Source organism: Callithrix jacchus, chromosome 2 (genome assembly GCF_049354715.1).
Source record: "Callithrix jacchus isolate 240 chromosome 2, calJac240_pri, whole genome shotgun sequence".
Lineage (NCBI taxonomy): Eukaryota > Metazoa > Chordata > Mammalia > Primates > Cebidae > Callithrix > Callithrix jacchus.
In genome coordinates, this window is record NC_133503.1 from 195,364,891 (window position 1) to 195,375,080 (window position 10,190).

Genomic DNA, 10,190 nt, shown 5'->3' on the forward strand with positions numbered 1-10,190 from the left:
ATGGTGACTCTCTATAGGCATGAACCACCGCACCCAGCCGGGATAGCATTCTTTCTGTGACGATGATCAATATCAAACAATATTTTATGAGCACCGTCTGTGAAAAGAGAGATTTTAGTCCATCTGTCACCTGAGTAGTGTACATTTTACCCGCTGTATAGTTCTTTTAGTCCTCACCCCCTCCTGTCCTCCCCCTTCTGAGTCTCCATAGTCCATACATCAGTCTGTGTGCCTTTGCGAACCTACTCATAGCTTAGCTCCCACTTAGAAGTGAGAACAGGGAGTATTTGGTTTTCCATTCCTGAGTTATTTCACTCAGAATAATGGCCTCCAGCTCCATCCAAGTTGCTGCAAAAGACTATTATTTTGTTCTTTCTTATGGCTAATAGTCCATGGAGTATATATACTGCACTTTCTCTACCCACTCACCGGTCATTGGGCACTTAGGTTGCATATCTTTGCCACTGTGAATTGTGCTGCAATAAACGTACGTGTGCAGCCCACCTGTGCTTGGTCCATTGCTTCTAGTTGAAAATGTGTTCTGAGTTCCAAACAATCAGTTTGCAGATGAATCATTTGTCAGACAAGAGCCACTATTCTTGGTCCCCTCGTGGCTGAGATAGTCCTTCCAAATTTGGCTGCACTCTTTGGGTGTGGGAGGAGACAAGCAATGCAGAGTGGGGAGTTTTGGGGAGAGAGTGAACATGTGAAGTCAGAGAGTGTCAGGGCGTCTGCCTGTAGTTATGGCTGGTAATGTGAGGGAGGAGAGAGGAGACCCTTCCGGGAGGCTCAGGGGACAGAGGAGACTGGGGCCCTCTGCAGGGAGCAGATCCTGGACTCGGGCCTTGCGAGCTGTGCTGTGGGCTGTGGCCTTCATCCCGAGGCTGTGGAGGACTGCTCAGCTCTCAGCTGGGAGTGAGCTGGTTGGATCTGTTTTGGGAAGAGCGCAGCATGCCTGCAGCTGTCAGACAGTTGGAGGAGGGCTGGGCTTGGCAGGGAGACTTGCGGGCATGATGCAACAGTTGGGTGGGAGTGACTGAGGATGGAGCTCCCAAAAGAAGAATCCTTGACAACTTCAAAAACAGTTGCCGATCCAGCCCTGATGTCAGCACAGCCCTTTGAGGGGGTTCACAGAATAACCCTGATTCTTGAATGCTTTTTCTTTCTGTTCTAGAGAAATCGATGCTGTCTTGAAGTACCTGAAACAACAGTGTCACGCCCAGAAAATTGGCCTCGTGGGATTCTGCTGGGGTGGAATTGCTGTCCATAATTTGATGATGAAATACTCAGAATTCAGGGCAGGGGTGTCTGTCTATGGTAAATCTGTCTTGTGCATTTTTCCTCCATGCAAAAGGGAGGCGTGGAAGATCGACAGCAATCACAGGCCTTCTCATCCACAACCCCCAATAATGTGGAGACTGCCCATCTATTTTTTTTTTTTTTTGGGACGGAGTTTCGCTCGTTACCCAGGCTGGAGTGCAATGGCGCGATCTTGGCTCACCACAACCTCTGCCTCCTGGGTTCAGGCAACTCTCCTGCCTCAGCCTCCTGAGTAGCTGGGATTACAGGCATGCGCCACTATGCCCAGCTATTTTTTTTTTGTATTTTTAGTAGAGACGGGGTTTCACCATGTTGACCAGGATGGTCTCAATCTCTTGACCTCGTGATCCACCCGCCTCGGCCTCCCAAAGTGCTGGGATTATAGGCGTGAGCCACCGCGCCCAGCCCGAGACTGCCCATTTTATGGAAATGGGCTTTGAGAATCTGAAATAGGGGTGGAGGTTTGTCATGCAGTTAACCAGAGGATGTCACTGGGAGTGAAGAAGCCTGAGTCCCAAAGGTGTGACTTTGGGAAAGCCACCTAACCTGAGCTCTCCATTTCTTCACCTAGGATGAAGGGGATACTATTGCTTTCAATGTGATGATCAGTATCATTACATTACACAAGATTTTTATGAGCGACATCTGTGAAAATATTTTTCTGGCAGTGGTTAACGCCTGTAATCCCAGCACTTTGGGAGGCTGAGGCGGGCAGATCACTTGAGCTCAGGGGTTGGAGACCAACCTGAGCAACATGGCAAAACCCCGTCTCTACAAAAATACAAAACTTAGCTGGGCGTGGTTACATGGACCTGTAGTTCTAGCTACTTAGGAGGCTGAGGTGGGAGAATCGCTTGAGCCCAAGGAGGTCAAGGCTGCAGTGAGCCACGATCACGCCACTGCACTCCAGACTGGGTGACAGAACATGACCCTGTCTCAAAAAAAATAATAATAAAATAAAAAAGAAAAAAAGAAAGAAAAAGATTTTCCCAAGATATAAATTGTTCTAACTGTACACAAACATGCACGCACCCTAAAGATGGAAAGAAAGCAAAGGCAGGCACGGTGGCTCACGCCTGTAATCCTAGCACTTTGGGAGTCCAAGACAGGCAGATAGCTTGAACCCAGGAGTTCGAGATCAGCCAGGGCAACATAAGAGACCTTGTCACTATAAACAATTTAAAAATTACTTGGGTGTGCTGGCACATGCCCGTGGTCCCAGTCTCTCAGGAGGCTGAGGCAGGAGGATCACTTGAGCCCAGATGTTAGAGGCTGCACTGAGCTATGAATGCACGTCTGCACTCCAACCTGGGTGACAGGGAGTGAGACCTTGTCTCTTAAAAAAAAGGAAGATGGCCGGGCGCGGTGGCTTATGCCTGTAATCCCAGCACTTTGGGAGGTCAAGGCGGGTGGATCACGAGGTCAAGAGATCGAGACCATCCTGGTCAATATGGTGAAACCCCGTTTCTACTAAAAATACAAAAAATTAGCTGGGCATGGTGGCATGTGCCTGTAATCCCTGCTACTCAGGAGGCTGAGGCAGGAGAATTGCCTGAACCCAGGTGCCGAGATTGCACCATTGCACTCCAGCCTGGGTAACAAGAGCGAAACTCCGTCAAAAAAAAAAAAAAAAAAAAAAAAAGAGGAAAGGAAAACACTCTGAAATGTAAACAGCAACTTACACATTTTTGGCCAAAACAAGCCAAAGTTTTATAGCAATGAAATGACATTATATCTGTATATAGAAACTGCTTGCTAAATTCATGATATAGAAGCATTCAGACGAATATATATACAAAAACAAAAAAGACACAGAGGAAATACAGCCTTTAAAAATAATGCAGATGCTTCTCTACTTACAGTGGTGTAAGTCCTGATAAACGCATCCTAAATTGAAAAAATCCCGTCGAAAATGCATTTAATCCACCTCACTTACCGAACTTCATAGCCTCACCTGGCCCCGCGCCCCGCTAAACACCGCCATCAGCCCTCCAGCTGGGCAAAATTGTTTATAATAGAGTGTTGAGTAGCTCACGCAGCTTACTGAATTCTGTACTGACAGTGAAAAACAATGGTTGTATGGGTACGTGCAACCATCGCTGAGCCTGGGACGTCTGAAGCGGGTCATGAAGTTATACTAATGATTTTTTCTTGGCTTAATGGTTCCTCACTGTGGTATTTTCGACCACTTTTATCATTTTAAAAAACCCCTCAAATATTGACTTAGGACGACGCAAAGGGACTTAAACTCAAGGCAGTGGCCGGCTGCCTCTGGGAACAATGGAGCTGACAGATGCTTTATCCTGACCGTGCTTTTGCGCGATTTAGCAAAAAGCGGTCAGGAGTGGATGCCTCCCCAGCGCCACCTTCTGGCCGCTGTTGTGAAGTGCGTGAACTGCGGAGCATGGCCGGGCTCAAGCCCAGGGACATCAAAAGGGACCCAGCCGTATGAAGTGACTGCCAGAGTGGGGAAGGGAGCGTGGCCACCTTTTCCGGGGGTCCCTGCTTCCTAAAGAGTAGTTACAGATGAAGGAGGCTCTCTCTGTTACTTAGCTTTTCTGTGCTGCCCGCAGGAAGTGGGAAAAAGGTTATTTACTTCTTATCTTAAAATGGTAACTTACTGCAAAACTTTCACGTACTTATTTTCCCATAGAAGTGGACACACCCACAGCTTGTTTTCAGACAGCCGGGTCAGGCAGAGCATGCTTCTAATTTCAGAATTAATCTCGAATGCTGACATGAAAGTTGAAAACTAATTATTATTATTATTATTTTGAGACAGCATCTTGGTCTGTCAGCAGGCTGGAGTGCAGTGGTACGATCTTGGCTCACTGTAACCTCCGCCTCCTGGGCCCAAGCAATTCTCCTACTTCAGCCTCCTGAGTAGCTGGGGCTACCAAACCCAGCTAATTTTGTATTTTTAGTAGAGACAGGGTTTTGCATTGGTGACCAGGCTGGTCTCGAACTCCTGACCTCAAGTGATCCACCCGCCTTGGCCTCCCAAAGTGCTAGGATTACAGGTGTGAGCCACTATGCCTGGCCAAAAACTGATTTTTATACACTGACTTGCGAGGCCCAGTCTGTTTCACACTTCCACAGTCTAGTTTGAGTCTAAATACCCATTGAAATGACCACGCTCCTCTTACAAATGAAACTACTCAGAGCATTCAAGCCAGAATCTGTGGGGCTTGTGCAGGCCTGAGAAACTTCTTGAATGAGGGTTTGAAAGTGATCACCTCTTCGTAAACCAAGGCCCTTCCCAGCAGGAGCATTCCTCAGTCTGCTGGGACATCTTCCCATACTCGCAGTGGACAAGGTCTTACTCAATTATTCAGTGGCCTGATTTTTAGTGCATAAAGTGGGGAGGTGGAGAGGAGGAAGATCTGACTAAATAAATTTATCTTGTACTCTTACAGTCTTTTTGGGTTTCTTTTAAAGACAGGATCTCACCTTGTCACCCAGGCTGAAGTGCAGTGGCACAAACGTGGCTGAAGCAGCCTCAGCTTCGCAGGTGCCAGTGACCCACCCACCCTAGTCCCCAGGTAGCTGAGGCTACAGGCACACACCACCATGCCAGGCTTGTTTTTCTGGTTTTTTTTTTGTTTTTTTTGGTAGAGACAGGGTTTCGTGATGTTACCTGGGCAGGTCACAAACTCCTGAGCCTAAGCCATCCACCTGCCTCTGCCTCCCAAAGTGCTGGGATTACAGACGTGAGCCACTGTGCCTGGCCTTCTTTTATGCTAATCTTACAGGTCACGCCACTTCTGTGGAATGGCTAAAAAAGAAAATAAAGCCCCAAAGCAGAGATTTTACTTTGAAAAATGAAACCCCGTTTTCTGTGGCATGAGTGTGGGGATCCCACCTCATGCCTCTGTGCTCGTTTTTCAGGCATCGTCAAGGATTCGGAAGACATTTACAATTTAAAGAACCCCACCTTGTTCATTTTTGCTGAAAATGATGCTGTGATTCCACTCGAGAACGTAAGTTGGCATCTTTTCTCTTCTTATTTATTTATTCTGAGAAGGACACTCTCTGTCACTCAGGCTGGAGTGCAGTGGCACGATCTCGGCTCACTGCAACCTCTGTCTCCCGGATTCAATCAATTCTCCTGCCTCAGCTTCCTGAGTATCTGGTGTGCGCCACCACGCCTGGCTAATTTTTGTATTTTTAGCAGAGATGGGGTTTCACCATTGGAAACCAGGCTAGGCAGTCTATCTAGATCCCCACTCTACAAAAACATTAAAAAAATTAGCTGGCCTGGTGGCACACACCTTGTAGTCTCGGCTATTTGGGACTCTGAAGCAGGAAGATTGCTTGAGCACAGGAGTTGTGAGGCTGCAGTGAGCCATGATTGTGCCACTGAACTCCAGCCTGGATGACAGAGTGACACCCTGATTCTAAGAAAAAAAAGTAGTCATTTAGAAATTGTTGTTATAATATTAGTAACCAATACATTAATGCAAGTGATTCACATAATAGATGTATCATTTTTACCTTGCTCTGAAATCTCTCCTTTGCCAGACATAAGAACTGTGTTCATTATGAAATTAGCAGAAAAGGCTGGGTGCAGTGGCTCATGCCTGTCATCCCAGCACTTTGGGAGGCTGAGGCAGGTGGATTACTTGAGGTCAGGAGTTTGAGACCCACCTGGTCAACATGGTGAAACCCCATCTCTACTAAAAATGCAAAAATTAGCCAGGTGTGGTAGCAGGTGCCTGACAACCCTCCTACTCTGGAGGCTGACGCAGGAGAATTGCTTGATCTTGGCAGGTGGAGGTTGCAGTGAGCCAAGATGGCACCACTATAAACTCCAGCCTGGGCGACAGAGCGAGGAAAGAATTAGCAGGAAAGAATTCAGCATAACTGTGGAACTTGTTTCTAATGTAAAGCATCCCTGTGAAATCTGTTATGAACGCTCACTGAAGATGTGGAGAAGGGAAAGTTTACTAAAGGGCTAAAATCATGAACTCTTTTGCATACCAGGTATCCTTGCTGACCCAGAAGCTGAAGGAACACTGCAAAGTTGAATATCAAATTAAGACGTTTTCCGGGCAGACTCACGGGTTCGTGCATCGGAAGAGAGAAGACTGTTCGCCTGCAGACAAGCCCTACATCGACGAGGCCAGAAGGAATTTAATCGAGTGGCTGAACAAGTACATGTAGCAAGAATCAAGGGCAAGCCTTCCCAGAAGAGCTTTCACCCCAGACTTCGCTTGGAAATACTTAGATCAATCGATTTGATTTCGCCTTTATAAAATAAATGTAGGAATCCTAAAATTCATTATGTCATTTGAAACACAAATTCATTAGGAAATAATGCATGAAATAATTTTTAACATGTACATCAAATCAAAAAATTTTTTTTTTGAGACGGAGTTTCGCTCTTGTTACCCAGGCTGGAGTGCAATGGCGCGATCTCGGCTCACCACAACCTCCGCCTCCTGGGTTCAGGCAATTCTCCTGCCTCAGCCTCCTGAGTAGCTGGGATTACAGGCACGCGCCACCATGCCCAGCTAATTTTTTGTATTTTTAGTAGAGACGGGGTTTCACCATATTGACCAGGATGGTCTCGATCTCTTGACCTCGTGATCCACTTGCCTCGGCCTCCCAAAATGCTGGGATGACAGGTGTGAGCCACCGCGCCCGGCCTCAAATCAAAATTTAAAACCAAGTCTGGCTGGGCGCAGTGGCTCATGCCTGTCATCCCAGCACTTTGGGAGGCCAAAGCAGGTGGATTACCTTAGGACAGGAGTTCGATACCAGCCTGGCTAACATAGTGAGACCCCCCCCCCCCCAATCTCTACAAAAAAATGCCAAAATTAGCCTGGTGTGGTGTTGCACTCCTGTAGTCCCAGCTACTTGGGAGACTGAGGCACAAGAATCAATAGAACACGGGAGGTAGAGACTGCAGTGAGCTGAGATTGTGCCGCCACCGCACTCCAGCCTGGGCGACAGAGCGGCCCTGTCTCAAAAGTAAATGAATGAATAAAAATGAAAAATTAAAAACCAAGACAGTACCTGGAGAATTTGAATGATAGAGTAATACCCTAATTATTAGTTAAAACCTACAGGTTGGGCGCGGTGGCTCACACCTTTAATCCTAGCAGTTTGGGAGGCCGAGGCAGGTGGATCACTTGAGGTCAGGGGTTTGAGACCAGCCTGGCCAACATGGTGAAACCCTGTCTCTACTAAAAATACAAAAATTAGCCAAGCGTGGTGGCGTGCTCCTGTAATCCCAACTACACAGGAGGCTGAGGCAGGGGAATCACTCAAACCTGGGAGGCGGAGGTTGCAGTGAGTGGATATTGCGCCGCTGTACTCCAGCCTGGGCAACAGGGAGACTGTATCTCAAACAAAACAAAACAAAACAAAACACACAAAACACAAAACCTACATCTGTTCAAGGACCAGCTGACAGGTCAAGTGTGGGCTTTTCTGGTCTTTGAACACATCGTATAAAATGACAAGGGCTGCAAAGCCGTGCAGAACAGGAACTGTAAACTGGGGCAGGCGAACTCATCATGTCACAAGACGGGAATGTGTCACATTCATAGGTTGCAATATGGGAAGTATTGATATCAAAACAGGATTCCATTTACCTCATTGTATTAAACTAATAAACTAATTTTTCAAATTTTTGAATTTGTGGCTTTTTAAAAAAGATAGCAGGAAACAGTGGGCTAGAGCGTCATCGGCTGTTGTCGCCTCGGGAGTGGCTTTCCAAACACTGGTGTTTTTGGATCCCAGGGCCTGAGGCTACATCAGAAGTCTCTCCAGTGTTTCTGGCAGCGGCAGAAAGGACAGAGTCGCTGAGAAGCTGTGCACCTGCTCCGGTATCTGCAGGCTGCGTGCATGTGACTTTGGGCACGTGACTCGATGTTGCTTCCCCCCACCCCCCGTCCTTATTTGGTCTTGCTGTCCCTCTCAGGAGAAAGTGGATATAAACTCTAGCCCTTCCCTGATGGGGGTTCTGGGGATGTGGTCTGGGTGTTTCCCATGTGCCTTGCGTGGGATCCTTCTTTGTCCTGGTGGACGGCCTGATACCTAAGTGTCCAGCCTGTGGCCAGGTGCCCCTCTCGTGGGAAGCCTGTTTATCCTGGCACATGCCCTTGTGGCTCTCATCTGACCTGTGTCCAGTTTATTCCTACCAAGACAGCCACTCTCCCAGAGAGCCCTGACCAGGGAAGAAGTTAGGATGGAACAGAGGAGGCAACTCATCAGAACCCATGAAATGACAGAAGCAGTTTATTGCTTACAGATCCAGAGAAGAGAGGGCAGCACAGTTTGCAGCAGGGCCAGTAAAAAGGGGGAGTCAGGCTGGGTGCAGTGGCTGACAGCTGTAATCCCCACACTTTGGGAAGCCGAGGCAGGCAGATCACCTGGTGTCAGGGGTTCAAGACCATCCTGGCTAAGATGGTGAAACCCTGTTTCTACTAAAAATGCAAAAAATTAGTTGAGCGTGGTGGTGAACGCCTGTAATCCCAGTTACTCAGGAGGCAGAGACAGGAGAATCACTTGAACCCGGTAGGCAGAGGTCGCAGTGAGCTGAGATCGCACCAACTTGGACAACAAGAGTGGAACTTGGTCTCAAAAAGAAACAACAAAGTGGGGAGCCAACCAGGACACACGGGCTCAGCCAGCAGGTGCAGAAGAAGAGAGAGAGAGGGAGCTGCGGGCCAAAGGCTTTAGGGCCCTGGGTGTTAGCTGAACAGGTTTCCCATTGGGGTTCTGACGGGGGGTGGGGAGGGGGATGAGAGCAAGCGGGCATGAGCCCCAGGGACTCACACTGTGACAGAGAGGGATCAGTGTGGTGCAAGGGTCAGTGGGACGAGCCAAACAGGTGATACCCAGCTGTCCATGGGGAGGTGGTCACAGGAGGCGGTTTTATAAGGGAGCTGTCTGGATGACCACCTGGAGGAGCTGGGAGGAGTTGGATAACTGGAAACTGTTACTGATCTCTGCTTCTGAAACAAGAAAGTCCAATTTATATTCAAATGGATGCTCAGGAAACATACAACTAAAACAATTCCCCAAACTTGACCTTCCTGGGCTTCAGTTTTTGCATGTGTCAAATGGGTACAGGGAGATCTTTTGCATAACGTTGAGAGAATTCAAGTCTGAGCAGGGTAGGTCTACTGTGGACACATAATTGTGGAGAACAGCCTACCCAAGCCCTTGCCTGCTGAGGTCTGCTCCCAGGAGGTCTCACTCATTCATCCAGCTCCCCAGGAAACCCTGGAGATGCGCTGGGCTTTTGCCCTGGAATGGTATCTGGTGAGCCCGTAGCCAGGGAGCCAGAGTCTTCAAAATAGATGGGAGGGGAGAAAATTTGTGAGAATGAACCAAGGGTGTGGGTGTGTGCTTCAAGCTGAATGTCTGGTGGCTAGCTTGGGGCCTGGGCAGCCTTCCCTCTGCTGAGTCCTTTGGTCAAATGTCATGGACTGGGCGCGGTGGCTCACTCCTGTAATCTCAGCACTTTGGGAGGCTGAGGCAGGTGGATCACTAGATTATGAGATCAAGACCATCCTGGCTAAGATGGTGAAACCCTGTCTCTACTAAAAATACAAAAATTAGCTGCTCATAGTGACATGGGCCTGTAATCCCAGCTACTCAGGGGGCCGAAGCAGGAGAATCGCTTGAACCTGGGAGGTGGAGGTTGCAGTGAGTGGAGATCACGGCACTGCACTGCAGCCTGGGCAACAGAGCAAGACTTTGTCCCCCCAAAAAAAGAAAAAGTCATAGTGTTCTGAACCGGTGCTGCAGATAGTATAATGTAGCCGGGCTCAGTGGCTCACGCCTATAATCCCAGCACTGTGGGAAGCTGAAGTGGGCGGATCATGAGGTCAAGAGTTCAAGAGCATCCTGGCCAA

General features: G+C 48.2%; 1 protein-coding gene across 2 annotated transcripts in view; it reads left to right on the plus strand.

Annotated features, from left to right (window-relative positions):
• Positions 1-7,954, plus strand: part of CMBL (carboxymethylenebutenolidase homolog) — a 30,401-nt gene extending 22,447 nt beyond the window's left edge. The window contains exons 4-6 of one of the 2 annotated variants that reach the window (XM_035291775.3): positions 1,175-1,317; positions 5,209-5,300; positions 6,304-7,954. In XM_035291775.3, the coding sequence (XP_035147666.1) occupies positions 1,175-1,317; positions 5,209-5,300; positions 6,304-6,483 (415 nt within the window). In that variant the 3' untranslated portion in view covers positions 6,484-7,954. The remainder of the gene's footprint in view (positions 1-1,174; positions 1,318-5,208; positions 5,301-6,303) is intronic. The other variant, XM_035291774.3, reaches the window with a different exon arrangement.
• The last annotated feature ends 2,236 nt before the right edge of the window (positions 7,955-10,190 follow it).